The following is a 20,771-nucleotide window of genomic DNA, read 5'->3' on the forward strand; positions in this document are numbered from 1 at the left end:
AGTTCACTCTGGCTAGAACAACAATGATGTGGGATGAAAGAGGGGGCTCCAAAATAAGGCAGCATTCATCTGAGCTATCAACAGTGTTCACCTTCAAGCAGCCTGATCCCATTGCTTGGCTTTAACCACAGCAGTGTGAGCCCTGATGTACGTTTCAGCAGTGGTGGGGGACCCATGGAGTTCCAGATGTCAGAGTCTAAAACAGGCATAGGCAAACTCGGCCCTCCAGATGTTTTGCCCAGGATCTATTTCTGGCAACCCACACCCATGGCTTTTGTGATTCACCCTTGTCTTTTGAAAAGTACTGATCAAAGATTGTATCCATTCTCATCTTTACTCCAATCTGTCTAGGGATGGGTGGACTCACAGAAGCCCAGTCCATCCCAATTCTCAAAAGTGACAGGACTAAGTATATTCTGTTCCATTTCCAGGTGTATTTTTAAATTCCACCTGCAAGCACACATTAGGAATATGTGTTTAGAAGCATCTTATGAAGTAGTCTGAGCATTGCATTCACTTCCCCCAGTTTCTGAAAGTGTGTTGCTAGCCTTCCATGGCCTGAGCAGCTAGGGTCTTTTTGCTGTCACATGCCTTGAGTGAAGACAGAGCAAGTCTCCCTTGTAATGACAATGCTTAATGACGTTCCATTGCTCCCGGGGGGAATTGTACAGAAAAAAACCCCACAATTGCCTCCAATGCTTAAAGGGGGAGACGGGACTAGACCACTAATAGAATTTGCCAACCTGCTGATTCTGAAGTGGATCATTCTTCTAATCTGGGTCAAGATCTGGCCAGATTGATCAGGTGAGTTCACACTGGAATCTGAGTAGGGCAGATTCCTTCTCCATTCTTACATTAATCCAATGGACTTAGAGCATCTTTTCATCCCTTCCTTTACGTAGTTGAGAACCAAGCAAGGCATTCCAGTTTTGTAGCACATGTTGTATCTGCCATTCTTGTTCATTAGAAATACTGACAATTTGCCTTTCCAATTTTTATATAAACTATTGCTTGCATAGAATTGACTGTGTAGCACAAAGTCTGGGCATCCATTGCATGTGTTCTTCTTCTTTGTTAGGCCACCTGGGCATTGCTGGTCCTCGGCTGGATCTTTGTGCCAGTTTACATCTCTTCGGGAGTGGTCACCATGCCTGAATACCTGAGGAAAAGATTTGGAGGGCAGAGGATTCAAATCTACCTATCTGTACTGTCCCTCATCCTGTATATATTCACCAAGATATCAGTATGTATCTCGGGGAAATAGAGTTGTAGCCTGTAGAGCACAGCACTTTCACAGGGAGGTAATGGGTCATTAGTGTGGAAAAGTCATTCCACTATCCTCACTGAACTAGTCCTAAATACTGGATCAGTCCCTTCACTAAACATTATATACAAGCTTTCAGGGCTACCACTCCATGTTGGAGGAGGCCTGTGGTGGTCTCCCTCTTCCATCAATGGGCCCTGGTGAGCTTGTGTGATAGTAATCAATGGTTGGATCTACCTGCCATTGTAATGTTCTCTCCAAAACCCTCATTACTCCAGGGTCTTATGAGAAATTTAAATGCAATGAGACCTAGCTGCCTGATACAGCTTGGACTGCCAGGCCAGGATTTCGTTTAACAGGTGGGGCAGAGCAAGTGTCAGCCATAGGCCCAGTTGGGGTGATGGAGCCTTGACAGGTGTCCAGAGATACCAGGTATGAATTCAGCTAGCTTTTGTCAACACATGCATCAGTTGAGATTCTGGCATTTCTGATGCCTGGTTTGATTATTTTCAAGAGTGATTTTAATGTGATTTTCCAGGTAGAATATTTCTTAGAGATGTCATAATCCGATTCTACTGGTATCAAGGTCCTTTTTCTTGTATTTGTTCCAGACAGATATTTTCTCTGGTGCACTTTTCATCCAAGTCTCCCTTGGTTGGAACCTTTACCTTTCTACAGTGATCTTGTTGGTTGTGACAGCCGTCTACACTATAGCTGGTAACTATGCTGTATAATAATGTCACTACGAAAAGCCAGATATAGCCAGATAGTGTGGACAGTTTCAGGTCATGGTTCATGAATACCACTGAGGGGGCATCCAGTAGGTGGGGATTTCAACTGATACCAACCAAGCTACCTACAATGGACTTAAAAGTATAGCACCTGTAGTCAGGTTGGTGGGTGGGGAATGTTGTAAACTTCAGATATCTCCAATGTGCTGCGTTCAGACTCGTGCTTTCAAAGCAACTTTGCTGGATTTGAGGATCAAGCTACTTGAGGTGCTCAGCTGTGTGACTGTCTTCCCTGAAGTGTGTGCTTGAAGTTAAAGCAGCTGTGAGGAGCTAGTATCTGCAGCAGGAATTTACGAGGAGGGCAGAGGGTGTTTCTCTCCTACCCTGCAGACCATTCTTTTCTTCTTCTTTTTTAAAAAACACAATTTTCAAGCCCAGGTTGTCATATGTCCTCATTTTCCAGAACACGTCTTCTTTTTCATGGGTAGAGTCGTCACAGTGATCCATAGTTAAAAGTGGAAGTTGGCAAATGTGTCCTCTTTTTCGCTCTTCAAAATATGGCCGCCCAAGGCCAGGCAGGCATATTCTCTCCCCAAGAGGCAAAACGTCAGCTTAGAGTAGGCAATTTGGAAAAGAAAAATAGCCTAAGGGGAAAGATTGAGAAATGGCCCCTTTCCCTTTCTGATCCTGACTGCAGTTTCCTGCAACTGATTTGTCACAAGTTTGGTCCGAAATGTGCAAAGTTTGAAGAAACAGTGGTTTCATTATTCCATTCCTGAATTGCAGGGGTTTGGTTAGATGCCTTTGGGTTCCCTTCCAACTCCACAATTCTATGATTCCATGATTCATTTTATGTACTCAAAACCTTAGTTTTTGTACAATCATGGAATTGTAAAGCTGAAAGAGACTCTGATCTGATCCAACCCCCTGCAATGGAGGAATATGCAGCTGCCCCATATCAGCACCACGGTCTAACCAACTGAGCTATCCAGGCTCTTGCTCATGTGTTAAAATCGCATTCTTTTCATCGATTCATTTATTAGAATCACATTCCATTTTGTAACCGAGTAAGGGAAAACACAAAAATGTAGAAATATTGGTCTTTGAATCAGTTCTTTCTAATCTTTTTCACAGGTGGTTTAACTGCAGTGATATACACAGATGCTTTGCAGACTGTGATCATGGTGCTTGGAGCATTGGTTCTTATGTTTATCGGTGAGATGAAGATGGGATTGTGTTGCTTTATTTCTTTGACTAATAGAATGACACATCTTGAAAAAAATGCCAAAAACCATCTGGGTTGATGTCGTCTCAACTTCTACATCAAAGTTTTTTTTTTATGAGAAGAGAAAACTGGACTTAAGTTTAGTTATATGTTTATTATGTCTCATCTAATATCTGCAAAAGCTCTGCACAATTAATATGGCTTGTTTATCCAGTGTGTGGCTTGTTTGAGCATCTGAACCTAGCCTAGCAGATTTAACTATTTTGTATTCTGGCAACCAACTACAATGCAAAGATATGGTTTGTTGTTGGCTTGCAAAATGTGGCTTGTTTTGACTATAGTTTGGTGTCATGCCTGAACCCAACAACCTTGCTTACTTTGGGTTTGTCTGGCCACTTAAAGTGCCTTCCATGGGGGAGGGGGTAATTATTGGTAATCCATGGAGTCAAAAGCTTAAAGCCCTTCCTTCCAAATGCCATGGTCCCAATCCAGCTTACCCCTCCCCACAATACTATTCCCCAACACAAAGAAAACCATTAACAATTCATATTACAAATTTCACATCTGGTTTGACCCTGCAAAATGTGGCTGGAGGGGACGATGCATGGCTGGGGGGGAAATATGGGTGGATGACATGAGCTTGCTGACTGGACTGTGGCCTCTTTCATTTTAGGCTTTGATAAAGTTGGGTGGTACGAAGGACTGCAAGAGAAGTATAGTAGAGCCATCCCCAGTGTCATTGTACCAAACACTACTTGCCACTTGCCACGGGAAGATGCCTTCCATATGATGAGGGACCCTATCAATGGAGATATTCCATGGCCTGGACTTATATTTGGCCTCTCAGTGCTTGCTCTTTGGTGCTGGTGCACAGATCAGGTAAAGTAAATCAGATAAAGTAAATATGTCTTTCTTGCTGCATGTTTGATATATCACTGCCCTCTATAGGAGAGTTTTAGGACTAATTTATTGTGCTGGGATCAAAAACCCATTGGATTATTTCAGTCAAAATCAGCATATGAGATCTCTGTTTCCTTGTATTACAGCACGTAGGAATCATTTGCATTACTCAGATTCTGAGCACGCATTAAAAAATTCAGAGGCAGAGTTAAAGCCTAATGTCACGAGAAAAAACAATGGGTGCCTTCAGTGCTAGTTGCACTTAGAGTAGGCCCATTAAAGTTAATAGACACAGTTAACTTAGGCTCACTAATTTCAGCAAACTAAAGAAACAGCCCTAACTCAGCCCTGTTACTTGAGGTAATGGGATGGAATACAGTGGTACCTCGGGTTACATACGCTTCAGGTTACAGACAGTTCAGGTTACAGACTCCGCTAACCCAGAAATAGTACCTCAGGTTAAGAACTTTGCTTCAGGATGAGAACAGAAATTGCGCAGCGGCAGCAGTGAGAGGTCCCATTAGCTAAAGTGGTGCTTCAGGTTAAGAACAGTTTCAGGTTAAGAACGGACCTCCGGAACGAATTATGTTCTTAACCCGAGGTATCACTGTAAAAACTTTCCTTATAACCAGTCCGATTAACCATGCATTAATTGTATAGTACATTTAAAGCTCACAAATGGTTTTTTTAAAATCATAGATTAAAAGTATACATTTTAACAGGATACGTATGTTTCACATGTATTTAGGCAGCTTTTGTCTCTTAATTTGAGAAAGGTTATCTCTTGAAGATTCTTTACAAACCCTCTAGCCTAGCCTTCAGTTTTTAGCGACTGTCATTTCTTAACAATTTGGTCAAAAGATTGCTTTGACTATCTTGGTTCTCATCCGTTTCCAAGAAAATGTGAAACAACCTGTGCAAAGTTTCCTTAAAACTAACTGGTTCTCCTTTCAGGTAATTGTGCAAAGGTCACTCTCTGCGAAGAGTCTCTCTCATGCTAAAGGCGGGTCTGTGCTAGGCGGTTATTTGAAAATCTTCCCAATGTTTTTCATTGTCATGCCGGGCATGATTAGCAGAGCTCTCTATCCAGGTAAGCTCCTGCTGGCTGTTCTAAGGCTACAAGTGCCCACAGGTGGCCATTTACAAGGAGGGTGGACAGCTGTAAACATGCAACTACCTACAGTAGGAACTCATCCAGCTATATGGGGAGACAAACTTTCCCAACTTGGTCATTGGATAGGCAATAATATTGTATTTGCTAGCTATTTGCAGTAAATTTATAAGCAGCGTTCACAAAGTAAACACAGTCATCTGCTGTCACCCTATATATGTATGGGTGGCACTGTCAGAAGTAATAACATTTGGGACAGGAAACGCATGGCATAGATCTCAAACACAACCTGAAAAGCATATGTCTGCTGCACACTTAATCACCCATAAATGTAAACAACAACTGCTTCCTCTATATCTCCTATAACTAAAACCTGCATTTCTTTATTTACTTGCTTGCTCCAGATGAAGTGGGATGTGTAGACCCAGAAATCTGTGAAAAGGTCTGTGGAGCAAAAGTGGGTTGTTCAAACATTGCCTACCCTAAGCTAGTAATGGAGCTCATGCCTGTAGGTAAGGTAATTCTATTCTTGTCGAGAGCGAGGTGGACTACATGGGCAAGCGTTGGCCTGCTGATGAAGTGGGCTAGTGCCTGGGTGGGCTGGTGAGAGTTCGCTGGTGAAAGTTAACTAGGCTTTCCTTGTTGACTTCTTAGGACTCCGTGGCTTGATGATTGCCGTGATCATGGCTGCCTTGATGAGCTCTCTCACCTCTATCTTCAATAGTAGCAGCACCCTTTTTGCCATAGATATCTGGCAGCGACTCCGCAAGACGGCCACTGAACAGGAACTCATGATCGTCGGAAGGTCCTTTTTTCTTCCCCACACCTTAATTTGCTTATCAAATATGCTCCCTGAGCAGACACTGCCCACAAACTGCCTAGTACCCTCAGTTTCCCCTTATCTGCAGGTGCACCTAGTGCAGTTTCTGAAGAGGTTTCATGCCCATGATTATCAAACTTTCTTGTGTGCCCTCCTGTTAAGGTTCAGTTGGAGCCCAAGCAATGAGTGAACTGCGGCAAGAACTTGTGAGATGCTGCAAAAGTCATAGGAAACATTCCACGGTGTATATTCCGTTTCCAGAGCCGCATATTCTGCTTCAGTTAAGAACTGAAAGCAACTCAAACTGAGCCACAAAAGTCTCTGATCCAAATCACTGAACCTGATCCCAAAGCAGATTTAGTTGGACCAAACACTCATGTCATTGCCCTCCACAGCTGGTGTCCTCCTGTCTCCATACCCAACTCTGCAGCTTGTGCTGTTGGCTGTGTGCTCTCCCCATTTCTGGGATTGCTCTGCAGCTGTTCAAGTGACTTCTGCCTGTAAAAAATCATGGCCGCCAGAGATGCCTCATCTCTGCGGGATGGGAGCTGTCCACGATCACTGCAGCAGCAGCAGCATGTTTGCAGCTTTCCCTTAACGTCCTTTTGGTCAATGAAATGTACTCTCTGTTTGAAGTCTTGACAAAGCATCACTTGCTGAGTTTTCCCCAAACCCCGTTGTGCCGTGAAGGGGGAAATCCCCACCCCCCTTTCCATGGCTCCATAGAGAACATCAAAAGTTAGATTTGTCAAGTTGTGCAGAAGTAACATGCTTTGTCCTGCTCTTGCAGGGTGTTTGTCCTCATTCTCGTTGCCATTAGCATCCTCTGGATCCCCATCATCCAGCTAGCCAACAGCGGTCAGCTCTTTGACTACATTCAGTCAATAACCAGTTACCTAGCGCCACCCATCACTGCCCTCTTCATCCTAGCAATCTTCTGCAAGAGGATCAATGAGCCAGTAAGTACAGAATCAATGAGGAGGTGCGTATGAATAATAGCATCTCCCAAATGTCATCGTTTCATAGTTTTTCAGGGCAGACAAGACCATTCATTACGATTATATTGACTGACTTTCCCTTGAATGCAACAACTGTGGAATTTAGGCCCATTAGAGGACAGCATCCCTTTAAAAAAGATTCTCGGGGCTTTGATTACTGGTTTAACTGAAAGAAGTGATAAGGCACAGGAAGTGAGAGGGGGGAGCAGGGAGAAAAGAAGGGACTTCATAAAGATTCACCAAAACTTATTCTCTCCCCCCCCCCCACTGCTTAGAAAGTAATTCTTATTCAGAAACTGAATTTCCCTAGCTTTAATCTTCCAGTCATCAAATCTCCTTTGGTTTGAGACTTCAAGAGAGCTGAGCCGTATATAATTACGTGGGAGATCTAGCCACATTGTGAAATCAAGCCAAGTTTCACTTGTTTCTTTTTGACAAACTTGCTAAATAGACCCATTTCTGCAGAACTGTATGTCCCGGTATAACACCAGCACCTCAAGTTGAGGGGAACGCCATTTTTCTCTAAACCCACACAAGTGAGCATTCAGTAACCACCTTCTGGGGCTCAGGACTCAAACCCCAGGTGCCCCAGTGTGCAAGGAATACCAGTTAGGACTTGACTTCCTGAGGACCTTGGGGACTGTGCCTGTCCCAAACCCATAGCATTTAATAGGATAATTTGAATAGGTATACTCCCTTCAAAGGGAATGGGGCAACCCAAACATTGACCAACTCACTTCAGGTCTTTGCCCCTTCAAACCCAGTTAAGGGTATTGGGGTGGGGAGTGGAAGGAAAGCGCTTTGTTTTTGTTTAAAGGGAATTTCAAGGAATAAAAAGAAGTGGCATGTTGTAAAGTAAGACCAAACAAAAACAGATATCTGTTATTCTAGGCTACTTGTAGATGTGCAGTATAATTTCCTGGCCTTTTAACCCATAGGAACCCATAGTTCTTTCATCAGTTTCCAACACCATCAGATTCCGCCCCCCCCCCAGGTGAAAGCCATACATTTCATGCAAACTTAGGTTTTTCTATCCATTCAGTCCCCCTTGCTTGCTTTCCCTCCCCTCCCCTTCCCATGGGCACTCTTTCTCTAGCTCAGTAGAGTTCCACTGCTCTTTACATCATTGTAACTCCAACCACTCCATAAATGAACCCACACAAACATACACAGCTACATAAATGTCATTTACATAGGTCTGTTGTTTATCCAGTGTGGTTTGGGCAATGGCTGCATTAATTCTGTTCGTATTCCAGCTAATTGTATAGCTTGACTGATGAAATTTACAGGAACTTGGAGGGGAACATTCTCACTTAATGCTGAAGAGCTAGTTTAGGACCTATCAATGTTTCTAGGGAGACTGGTGGTCAAAGCGAGAAGGGTCCTGGAGAAACTCCACCTGATAATATGGATGCGTTTTAATCTGGGTTCCAACCAGGCATGCTATTTTATCATTTCTGTGCTTGCTTTAACACATCCTTGCAATTTCAGCCCTATGTCCTGGGCACTAACTTGATATCTGATCCTGAGTTCATGCCCCAATGCTGTCAGCCTAATCCTAACTTCTCCTCCTGATCTGAAAGCCATCCTCTCCAACGTTGTAGCAGTGCAACACTATAATCAGTTCACTCATTAGTCTTTGCTGTCTTTTCAATGTAATTAGTCCCACGGGAGCCTCTCTAGAAGTTTCCACTGTGCTTCTGCAGTAATTAAAGGCTTGTAATGATGTGGGTTCTTATCTTGAAAATCTCTGCCAGGATGGAATTAGGGACCCCGGTTTTGTGTTAAGGACTCATGCGGTTGGTCCCACTCTTTGTATGCCTTTAAACATTAAACTAGTGCTGTAGGATAAACTGTCCAAAAAGCTGTTCTGAAGGCATTACTTTAAAAAGGTACTGTATTTTTCGCTCTATAACACGCACCCGACCATAACACGCACATAGTTTTTAAAGGAGGAAAATCTGTAGGCATGCTACCCGTAGGCATTCCCTCCATAACACGCACAGACATTTCCCCTTACTTTCTAGGAGGAAAAAAGTGAGTGTTATGGTGCAAAAAATACGGTAAATACATTGGCTCAGAGGCAGAGTGTTACAGTGGCCAAACGCTTATTGGTCTAGGGATGTGGGTTTTTTTGTTACCAGAACCAAGATAACTAGGTTAAGATTTGAAATAAGATTTCTAAGTCTAGATATGGCAATCTTATATATTAGGCGACAATGACTCTCATAAACAAATACCTGTTAAAATTTAAATGTAGTACATATGTTTAAATTATAACTAAATATGTTTTTAGCCCTTCTCCCAATAAACAACGAAATTGGATCATGTTAATTTCCAAACTGGGATGTTTTAACAAAATCAGTAAGCAAGGACTGGATTTAACTAACTCATTCCACCAGTGGAAGCCAGCCCAAGGAATTCCACTAGCATAACAGGGCTTTCCCCAACTCTCCCCCCCACACACACTCTAACCTCCACTATGAAGGGACAGGAGAACCTGCAGAACACCATGTGTTGGTAGTGGAGACGCCTCCCTTGGGCAAGCAGAAATACTTGCACTGATGGAGCAATCTCCCAAACACTGATTTGAATCCCACCCTATATTTCCAACTCCACCACTCAAATTTCATCACATCTCCCTATGTTTTGTTCCCAGGGAGCTTTCTGGGGGCTGATGTTTGGGTTAGCAGTCGGACTCGTTCGGATGGTTATGGAGTTTATCTACATGGCGCCCTCCTGTGGAGAGGAGGACCAGAGGCCAGCTCTGTTGAAAGATGTGCACTATCTGTACTTTGCTATCCTCCTGTGTGTACTAACAGCAGCTGTCATCATCACTGTTAGTCTCTGCACACCACCAGTCCCAGAGGAAAATGTAAGTGGCTTTCAAGGATGAATATTCTTTTTTAAAACAAAACAAAACACTAAAACACTTGCTTAGTTTTCCTTGTTGTACCTTGGACCCCTCAGTACTACTGTAAACTGGAAAGCCCTACAAAGAAGTCTTCCTTCTCAATGATCTTGCTTCCCAGGTATTATAGGGTTAAAAATCATTTAGACTCAGTGAGCACTGGAAATGGAGAGCAGGCTTCCATGCTGTGAGGACACTACTGGCACATCCTATCAAGTAGAGAGGCAGACAGTGGGGAAGAAATCATATTAGAATGGGCTGCTGAGGAGGGGGTGTAATGGCTCTAATTGAACCCTCTCTCGTATTTCAGAAGAGACGGCATCAATCTTGTAAGCTAACAAGATTAATATTGTTGGAGCCTTGGCATTTAGAAAGAACATTCCATCCCAAAGTGATCTCAATTACATTGAACGACTGAGGTTTGGTAGCAAAGAACTTTATTTCATTTGCTGCATAAAACTGGTTAAAAAAAAAAGTTTTCTTTCAGTGAGTTCTTGAAGAGATGCTTTGAATACTTTCTCACAACTCTGGTTTTCCCAAAAGCAGTCCAATCCTGGTTTTACTGGGTCAGCTTAGTGAAGAATGGAAAGAGTTTTCCTCAATGAACAAAAGTATGGATCATATTCTCAACAATAACCCATGGGTTCAGAGTGCCTGTAGCCCTCAGCTTTTCCAGGTAGCCTTCCTTCCAGGTGGCAGACAGCTTCAACTCCACTTAACTTCCCATATCAGAGTGGGGCTCTCAGAATTGTATGGCCTAGGAATGGTGAAGAGATTTGTCCAGGCTGCATTTTTCGGTGAGCTGGACTAATATGTAATCTGAAGCATAATTATCCTTCAGATTTTGCACTGGTCCAAATTTTAGAATGCAGGTTTAAAATACATATTTTGTGATAAAACGTGTACTTAAATATGAATATTCAGACAGATTTTTAAAAAACCAAAATGTAAATATGCAATGGAACACATGCAAAACTGACAAGGACTGAAAAGAGAATGGGCCATTCATCCTAGCATGGCCACAAAGGAGTGATTAGCGAACCTCAGGCTGAAATGATCTCTTGAATGATCTCTTGAATGGATAAGGACCCTGGCTCATTGGTGCAGAGTTGAGTACAATCCTCCTGGAGTTTTATCTGGGAAAGAGTGACTACACATGGCCTCACAAAACTTTCTCTGATGACCTTCTCCTCTGACAGTAGCAAATGGACAGAAGAGGAAGGAGAGATTTGTATCTGGTGTTTGAGGAGTACCGTTAATGCACCAAGCTTTAAATGAATTACAGCCTAAAAACAGCAAGCAGAAGCATTTTTCCCTGCTGTTTTGGACACTCTCCCATCCCTGTGGTGATGGATGCTGTACTGCAAAACAAATATGCAAAGAATTTGTTTGGTATGCCTCAGAGTTCATATGTCTTCATTGTACATAGCCCATATTGTGTCATGTCGTCCTTGAAAACTCTGCAAAGGAGCTTACAATTAAATTTGAGACTGTGAAGCTGAAACGCAACTGCCAGATGCCAGATGGCATTTTGGAAGAGAAGGATTTATTCTAGTTCGACAGAGGAAAAAGGGGGAGGGAAAACTTTTTTAAAAAATCTTGACAAAGTTTCTTTTAAGGTTTGTCAGACGAGAACACGAGGAAGTGGGGAGTGGCAGTGGAGGAAGTGAGGTCACAAGAGGATAGCGGTACTGTATTAATTCAATTAAAAACTATATCCCACTTTTATTTATAAAATAAACTTGGATCAGATTGCAAAAATAGTAAAAGGTCTAAAAAGACAATGGGAGTCAGGATTATGTGGGAGTAATGGGGTTGGTGCAGACTCTCTTCCCCACCACTTCCTTCTCCTCACAGCAGCTCTCCCCCCCCCCCCGAATACTGAAACTATTCTGCTAAGGGTTAGTGAACCCTACTGATTTATTTCTTTAGATGATTTATATGCCCAGGGTGGTTTACAGCAAAGCACCCAGATCAAAATCCATAAAAACAGAGTAATCCTTTAACAGCACATAACAACTAATTAGTGAATAACAATTAACTAATAGCAGCAGCAGCAGCAATCACATCTCCCCTCCTCCAAATGCCCACAGAAAAAGATGAATCATAACTAGCCTCCTAAAACTATAGTTGGAACCAAATGCACCTTAGCAGTATATCAGGAGCCACCACTGAAAAGGCCCTTTTCAAGGCTATCACACCATTTACCTCATTCTACAGAGAGAGTACCAGGTGGGTTTCATCTGCTGATCTTAGAGCATGGACAGGTCGAGTCAAGACATTGGGGGCTTTAAATGGGGTGGGCTGTAGCATGGGGAGCAAAGGGGAAGAAAGATCCTCCCAATTCGGGCAGAAACATTTACCATGTTGCTTCCACTCAATTTTGTGGGATTCTCACTCAACCCTTATGGTTATTTGAATGTCATTCATTCATCAGATAAGAAAGTCCTGCAGCCACTGTACCTCCCAGCTTGTAGGTTTACTACTCCTTCACCTGCTCAGTGTAGTTTGTAGAACTCTAGTATGTGCTTGAAAAAAACAAGAGAAGACAGGCTAAGCAACTGATGGAGTAATGGGGTCTCAGGTTGGCATGATGGGCCTTTCAAAAGACACATGGTCTCTCTCCAGATGAATACATATGAACTCTAGTATGTCAGAAATAAGTGTCCTACACAAGCAAAAGTCATGATGAGCCTTGCCCATGAATCTGTTTCCTATCCAATAAGTGCATTTTAGAGTTACAAGCATTAATCACGCCTGCACTTAAATTAGTTTAAGTGTTTTTGTCGCTACTGCTAAAACTATTTTATTTCATCCTAATGTATCTCTTCCCCTTCACTCACCAACAAGCCATTTGTGTTCAGAGGAAGAGGAAAATGTCTCCTGGATCCTTTTGTGTCCTCCAATTTCATTACATTCTAGTTAGATTTAATGAGTAACCAAAAGGGGGAAAAAAGGAAAGGAACGTAAAAAAGAAAGAAAGAAGCCCCTAAAAGGATTCTTCAGGAAAGATGAGGATCATCAAATCAAAGCAATTTAGCACAATGTGACAAGAAAGATTAGCCTTGCCTGATGCTCATCTTGGTTGAAAATAATTTAAATAAAGCTATAAATCTTCCAGAGATTATACAACTTTTTGTGTCAGCTGGAAACTGCCTTCCAGATTTTGTGCCTGAAATTCAAAGTATTAAAACTACTGTTCATTTATAAGTGACCTTTTGAGAGTTACTTTCCAAGTAGAGTAGTATGCTAATGGCATGCTATGTGCAAATGTATCTGTATTAGAACTCCCTACAACATTTTTGTTTTTTAGAAAAGCAACTTTAGGAGGGGTCAGTTTGGAGCAGAGAAGTGGGGAGGGGTGTGCTTTATGCTTCAACACAAGAGAGATGGGTGGCTTCCACATGAACTGGTGCTGCTTCCACATGCAAGTTTTTCACATGTTGCCATCCTCTTCAAAATACCCGGGAGGTTCCAGTTCTCTCTTCTGTTTTGTATATATAAAGGTTCTGTGTGCCACTCTACAATTCTATGATTTTATATTATCGTGATTCTGGGAGACAGCGAATCACAAGGTACTTACTTTCGAGTAGACATGCATCAGATTGTGATGTGCCTTTTTAGTACGAGTTGCAGGACAACCTATCCCCACACAATTCATGTGGCTAAAGCCATGCTCCTTTAAGCCCTTCTGTGTCAATCTTGCTAGGTCTAAAGCAAGCAGATGCATAAGCTAATGGTACACAAATATTCTGCAGCTTCACACCTTTGTTTTTGATTTGCAAATTACCCAGCTTGCCCGACTGACATGGTGGACTAGACACAGCAAAACAGATGGAAAAGACTTGGAGAGCCACACCTGCCCAAGCACAGAGATGATTTCCTCCAAGAGAGAGAATGATGTACCGGTAGATACTGTTCAGTCAGAGAATGGAGATTTAGTATGTAAAGAGCATGGAGGTATGTTACCTGTTTTCTTCTGCCAGTTGTGTATTTTTGTGTGCGCACAATATACATAGGCCATCCCGGGTCCATTAAAGCCAACAGATGACTAGAAAGCTTGCTCCCTAACCTTGTGTCCTCTGCTTAGTATAAGTGGTTTGCCAGACTAGACAGGCCATGGTAGATAGGTGCAACTTTCTGCTCATGATATAATGTATAGTACTTTTTCCTGATTTTTATGGTTGTATCTTTTTGTAAACTGCTTTGGGGGTTTTAAAATCAAGCAGTGTATAAATGTTATGAAATAAATAGGGAGAGAAATGTTCCTAGAAATTAGTTGAATCTATTAGCATGGTAGGTTTTGTTTTTTTGCAGCAACATGTGCCAAATTCTACAAAAACTGATCAGTGTAGCAGCCAATAGGTTATATTTTATAGCCCGCCCCCCCCCCATGACTGTTGTTCTTTAAGAGGCCTATTTTGAAACAATTTCCTTTGATATGTAACATTTCTCCACTAAAATGAGGGAAACCAAAGATTGGAAAGCTTAATTGCACTTTTGGTCAGAGGAGTTACCGTATTTTTCGCTCCATAGGACGCACCGGCCCATAGGACGCACCTAGTTTTTTTGGGGGGAAATAAAGGGGAAAAAATTATTTTTCCCCCAGGTGCGCTGCGCTAAGCCTGAAGCTTGGGGTGTGCGGAGCTCAGCGCGCCCCAAGCTTCTGGGTGCAGGCAAGCTCTCCGCTAGCCCTGGGAGAGCTGGGTTTCCCACGGCTAGCGGATAGCTTCCTGAAGCCTGGAGAGCGAGAGGGGTCGGTGCGCACCGACCCCCCTCGCTCTCCAGGCTTCAGCGAAAGCCTGCATTCGCCCCATAGGACACACACATTTCCCCTTCATTTTTGGAGGGGGGAAAAGTGCGTCTTATAGGGCGAAAAATACGGTACTCTTTTACAAGTGCACAGCACTGCAATGTTATCTTCTGGCAGCAATTTCAGAGCAGAAAAGGGAAACCCAGTGGTTGCAACTTGAAAGTTGGATGGATGTCAAGTGTTGTGTTTAGCTGGAATAATCATCATTCCTTATCACAAAAAGATCTTGCATAAAATGTTTTAGTCATTTTCATACAGAATGCGAGTCAGCTCAGTGAGGAGATGCCACAAATATTTGTTTAGGATTAAAGCCATTCTCCTTGCCTCTCAGTCTAATCCGCAGGTATAATGGGAAACAACAACAAAGCAGCTTAAAAACCAATAAATGTATTATGACATGAACTTCTGACAAAATAGACTGCAATCCACTAAAGTATAAATCAAAGCATAATAAATTAGTTTGGTCACATCCACACCATACATTTAAAGCACATTTAACATGCCTTTAAGACACACTGATACCCACAAGGAACCCTGAGTACTGTGATCTCTTAAGGGTGCTGGAAATCCAAGCTCTGTGAGGAGTAAACTGCAGTTCCCAGGGTTCATTGTGGGGGCGCCGTGTGCTTTAAACGTATGGGGTTGTATCCAACACAGCTAGAAGTCACTTAGCAGTATACTTGCTCCACTGGTGAAATGTTTTGTACCAGTGGAACATTGTTGCAAGAGAGAATGCACAAGCAAATTTTTGTGCAATCGGCTATGCAATCTGTTGCACTAGATTCCTCTGCTGCACAACATTTAAACGCACCCTTGCACTGGCAGACAGAGCATTGGATAAAGCCTGTGGCCTTTAAGGTGCCACAACACTTTGTCGTTTTTGCTGCAGCACACAGCTACACTTCTGGAAATTGTTGCATACCAAGTAAAATGGGATAACGTTTACAAAGCCCCCTCCCAAAATCCTTGGATTTTCTAACTTGACTGAATTCCCACCCTTTGCTCAGAGCTGTTGGATTTATCTTCATCAAAGTGTTCCTTTTAGAGCTCATTGTCCCATATCTTTGTACAAGAATGGGGAAACTGTGGTAATGCACATGCTGTCGAGCTCCAACTACCATCAGCCCCAGACATCATGGCCAATAGTCAGGGATGATGGGAGCAACATCTGGAGGACCACAGGTTCCCTAGCCCTGCTTAGTCCCTATGGAATAACAACTAGGCTAGCCCACATTTTAAGTCCAGGCTTTTGAACTGAGAAAAAAGGCAGGGAATCAGGAGACGGGGGGCACTATTATCCGCTGAAACTCCTTATTGTGGAGAGGTCCAAAGGAAACAGGTCTGGAAACCACTGAAAAACGAGGAGACCAGACTTTGTGGGTCTGACAAGTATAGTTTGATTCACATTCGAAGCAGCTGTTCAACCTAATGTTGTTAATTATTTGTCACCTTTGTTTTCACATGAACTAAACTCATCTGTCCTTGCATCTGTTTGTAAACAGCTATCCTGAAGATGAGGTTATTAGCACTGACGGCAAAGGAAATGTAACATCCTTCATGCAAAAGCATAATGAGGCTCTCTGTGTGTGTGTTTATGCCATTTTAGTACCTCAAAGGGCTGCGCTTGGAAAAATAAGTGGGAAAGATATAAGATATAAGGGTTTCCTTCTGTTTTATATCTGGTCTGTTCTACCATGAGAGATGAAGAGGTTCAACAGGTGAAGTGAAGCATTCCCTAGCAGGCAGATGTTATTAAAGGCACAGGAGCTGAGAAAGACAGGGCCACAATGCTATGCACACACACGTCATATTAACCAACAGATCTCATTTGCTGGAGGGACTTCACAGAAAGAAAGCAGGACAACAAAGCAAGAGCCTCTACTTCACAGCTTAGCATCCAGGAGCAAGGGCTTTACCTGTGTTCGCTAATAAGGTCCTTCCAACCGTGCACCCAATAGTATTGGTTCCCATTCATTATGAAGTGTCCATGGGATCTAAATGCTGCTTCCTGGTAGCTTTAATAGTTAGGCTATAGCAGTGATGGCCAAACTTGGCCCTCCAGTTGGTTTTGAACTACAACTCCCATCATCCCTGACAGGACCATTGGTCAGGGATGATGGGAATTGTAGTCCCAAAACAGCTGGAGGGCCAAGTTTGGTCATCAGTGGGCTATAGTCTAGAAGTGGGAGCCAATGCTGGAGTTCAGGGGATTCAAGCCACCTGGGGATTGGGGTAGTACGTTGACCAGCAGTATAATGTCCTCTTGGCTCCAGTAACCAGTGCAGTAGCCATACTGTACTTCGGAGTTGGGGAACCTGTGTGAGTTCGTGACTCTCCCATACTTCATCGGTCTCTGTCATAAAGTTACCGCATCCTGCTAAAACTGTAAAATACCAGTAAGTGGTTCATATAAACACACAAAACGTTAAAAAAAAACCTACACCGTTTTCCTCATTTTTCCCCCATTCAGGAGCGAAGCATCCTTGCTGGAAGAAAGTGTTTTTCTGGTTCTGTGGGATTTCCACTGACCCCAAACCCACTTTAACCAGAGAGGAGGAAGCGGCGCTTGAAAAGAAACTCACCAGCATCAAGGAAGAGCCAGTGTGGAAGGCTGTTTGCAATGCCAATGCTGTAGCTCTCTTGGCTATTAACATCTTCTTATGGGGATACTTTGGATGAGCCCAGTATTGCCTCGCTCCAGTTAGAACAAGCACAGGCATCAACCGGAAGCTACAAGTTGCAATTCATCCAGCTGTGGACCTACACTGTGGCTTTAGCTGGTCCCTTCTCTCAGTCTGCACCCCTATCGGTGATACCTTGACCTACCTCATTGGGTTGTTGTGAAGACACACGATAAAGTGATTTACACACCACAAGTCTAAGAAATATTTATTATTAATAGCTGTTACTTTCCTCCAAAGCTCCATGCTTCTGAAAATGGAAAGACGTCTTCTTTATTTATATATAAAGTGGGGAGAAGAACTACAGGGTAATTTTTTAAAGCAAGAGATGCAATTAATATACCTTCCGGTCAGTCTTATTTCTTGAATGGCATGTACTCAGGCTGCCAGTCAATGTAGACAAAACTAAGCTAGATGGGGCAATTATGTGACTGGGTATAAGGAAGCTTCCTATGTTCCTATCCGCAGGTAAGCCTCAGAACAGGAGGCAGCTAATATCAAGAGTGTGTTCATTGTGCTCCTTTGGCAGCTGCCTATGCAGTGTTTAATTCAAAGGTCCAGCCAGGATGTGCTGCATGAATTGTGCTGAGAAACAGAATAGGTTTCTGAATGCATTCAGGTGGGGTCGTTGGAAACAATGGAATATAAAATCCAGATTTCCATTCTGTTCCCAACCACTGATGGCACCATCAGAACTAGCAGCACCAGAACTAGGCATCAGTTCAACCGAGTAGAACTGTTTAGAAGACCTATATGCAGTCTCATACTGTACAGACATGCATGGGTCAGAGGCTCTGACTCACTAAAGAAACAAATTCTTTCCAGTAGCACCTTAGAGACCAACTTTGTTATTGGTATGATCTTTCGTGTGCATGCACACTTCTTCAGATAAATCACTAAAGAATGATTTTTTTCATGCTGGGACATTTCAAGAAATGAGTTGTTAGCACTATAGAATTCATACGTGTGTTTGTGTTGTAAGCAGATTGTGATATAGCAGCACTATCCTAGGTGCAGTGAGTTGCCTCAATTGTAATTGACGTGTAAGTCCCTTGGCAGCAGACATTTTTAATGATGTCAATGCATACTTTCTTATTAATCTTCCTTGCTAGGGCTGTGTCGATCAGCAAATGATTATCATTCATTTTCCTGACAAATCTATCAAGGTCATTCATTATTGTTCCACACACAAAAAAAGAATCTTCTTTTAAACTAAGATTAATGACTTGCTGTTTTGTTGTCAGGCTGGCTGAGCAAGAGGAAATGAAATTAACAATGAACCCCTACAAACATGTCACTGCACTAATTTATTGGGGAAATATTTTAAAATGTTATCTGAAATATAGTGGGTTTAAAAAGAAAACCTGCTTCTATGGCACATTTTTAGTACTGTAAGCAAAAAAAAACCCTCTACAAATTTGAGGAAGATGGGCATCAGATTTGCAAATCACTTTTCATCTTTTATGCACTACTCCCTATAAATTCTAAATATATAGAGGAGTTAATAAGATGACTTTCTCACCAATTAAGGCATTCATCTTTATTACACTGCAATCCATTTTGTCCAACACCAAGAAAATCCTTCCATGCTCGTTCATTCAAATTTAAAAAGACTTTCAGCTGCTAGAGACCATTCAGATCAGATAATTACCTTCCATTTCCAGCCTGAAATCCAAACTTTGTTCAGATTGTTATACTGGCAAACTACAATGGCACATTAAAAACAGCACAGTATTCTGGGATGTTTTCTTACAATGTTAGCAAGCACTAAATAGTATACGGCAGTAGTTTTCTTAAATAGTTGAAAAACTCTTTTGTAAGAACAGTTCCTTTGCTATGCAAGCACAACTGGGGTATGTGTGTGGCAGCGCTACACCACCACCTCATGTCAGGTGATGTCACACAACCATGTACCTAGGAACCCTGGCCCAGTCAGGTTTGTGAAACCTGCATGGGTGTTCAAAAATGTACATATTTTCATCTTACACACTGTATGGGTTTGTGGTGGTAACACCAGTGTACATGCAGCTGAAAGGGGATGCGGGTGGTGCTGTGGTCCAAACCACTGAGCCTCTTTGGCTTGCCAATCAGAAGGTTGGCAGTTCGAATCCACCCAACAGGGTGAGCTCCCATTGCTCCGTCCCAGCTCCTGCCAACCTAGCAGTTCAAAAGCACACCAGTGCAATTAGATAAATAGGTATCTCTGCGGTGGGAAGGTAAACAGCGTTTCTGTGTGCTCTAGCTTCCATCATGGTGTTCCGTTGTGCCAGAAGCGGTTTAGTCATGCTGGCCACATCACCCAGAAAGCTGTCTGTGGCCAAAGCCCACTCCCTCAGCCTGAAGTAAGATGAGTGCCGCACCCCGTGGTCGCCTTTGACTGGACTTAACTGTCCAGGGGCCCTTTACCTTTTACATGCAGCTGCCATCCTTGTTCTGGAAAGTGTGGCACTCTGCTAAGGCAAGAGTTCAGAAGTGTTGTCTTCTCAGTTTGGCACAGCTAAGGAGCTGGAAGTGAGTGGCAGAATCTCTCACTGTTGTTTAAAGGGCAGTTCCCACAAGTGGTCTGCTAACATGAGCGATATTACTGGGTGAACTGAGAGGTGACAAAATGCTACGTAGCTTTTGCAGAGCAATGGAAGCACTAGTGGGACAGAGGCAGTCACATTTCAGTAACTCAGTGCTGCTGAAACAGTTTAGCACAATGCGGTGGGGCAGGCAGCACTGCCCTTAAGTATCGGACACACTGAAACTGTTACGCCAGAAGAAGAGAAAATCAACCTCTGTACAAGCGAAAAGATGGTCCCTGGTGAGATGGTGATTCCTATCTACCATAGTCTGCATTTAAGCAAGGAGATGAAGAATGTGTATGATAACTGCCAATGGAATTGATTCCAAGAGGTGGTTCCTCATCAACAGAGGCAAAAGCATTTTTCACTCTTTCTCTGTTGCCTGTGGGTTCTGTTCAAACCATTTTGTATTGTGTCTGGGTCATTCATCTTATCACAATGATACGACTGGGTTTAAAACTCAGTCGGAAAAAAGCTACCCTACACGTGTTACCACTGAAGTAGCAAGCAGACTTCAGAGATGTTGGGGCTTTTTACACAGAGGGCATAAGAGAAAGCACAAAACAACCCACACCAATTTAAAAAATTTAAACTGTTTATATTGCTGTAACTGCCCTGGGATCTTCTAGTGAAGGGCAGGTAATAAATCTGATGATGATAATAATATTCTGCATGTAAAAGTACAAACAATTGCAGTACTCTTTAGAGGCTTCTGAAGATATTCTACTCTTCATACAAATAAACCACATA

At 42.7% G+C, this 20,771-nt stretch overlaps 1 protein-coding gene across 4 annotated transcripts in view; it reads left to right on the plus strand.

Annotated features, from left to right (window-relative positions):
• Window positions 1-17,649, plus strand: part of SLC5A9 (solute carrier family 5 member 9) — a 33,155-nt gene extending 15,506 nt beyond the window's left edge. For 2 of the 4 annotated variants that reach the window (XM_083509588.1, XM_083509589.1), the window contains 11 exons: window positions 1,079-1,243; window positions 1,876-1,981; window positions 3,130-3,210; window positions 3,894-4,099; window positions 5,075-5,210; window positions 5,636-5,743; window positions 5,886-6,036; window positions 6,842-7,010; window positions 9,709-9,924; window positions 13,755-13,920; window positions 17,244-17,649. In XM_083509588.1, coding sequence (XP_083365714.1) covers window positions 1,079-1,243; window positions 1,876-1,981; window positions 3,130-3,210; window positions 3,894-4,099; window positions 5,075-5,210; window positions 5,636-5,743; window positions 5,886-6,036; window positions 6,842-7,010; window positions 9,709-9,924; window positions 13,755-13,920; window positions 17,244-17,452 — 1,713 coding nt within the window. In that variant the 3' untranslated portion in view covers window positions 17,453-17,649. Of the gene's footprint in view, window positions 1-254; window positions 805-1,078; window positions 1,244-1,875; window positions 1,982-3,129; window positions 3,211-3,893; window positions 4,100-5,074; window positions 5,211-5,635; window positions 5,744-5,885; window positions 6,037-6,841; window positions 7,011-9,708; window positions 9,925-10,270; window positions 10,394-13,754; window positions 13,921-17,243 lie in introns of those variants that run through there. The other 2 variants (XM_083509591.1, XM_083509590.1) reach the window with 2 other exon arrangements.
• The last annotated feature ends 3,122 nt before the right edge of the window (window positions 17,650-20,771 follow it).

Source organism: Podarcis liolepis, assembly GCF_965112155.1.
Source record: "Podarcis liolepis genome assembly, chromosome: 6".
Lineage (NCBI taxonomy): Eukaryota > Metazoa > Chordata > Lepidosauria > Squamata > Lacertidae > Podarcis > Podarcis liolepis.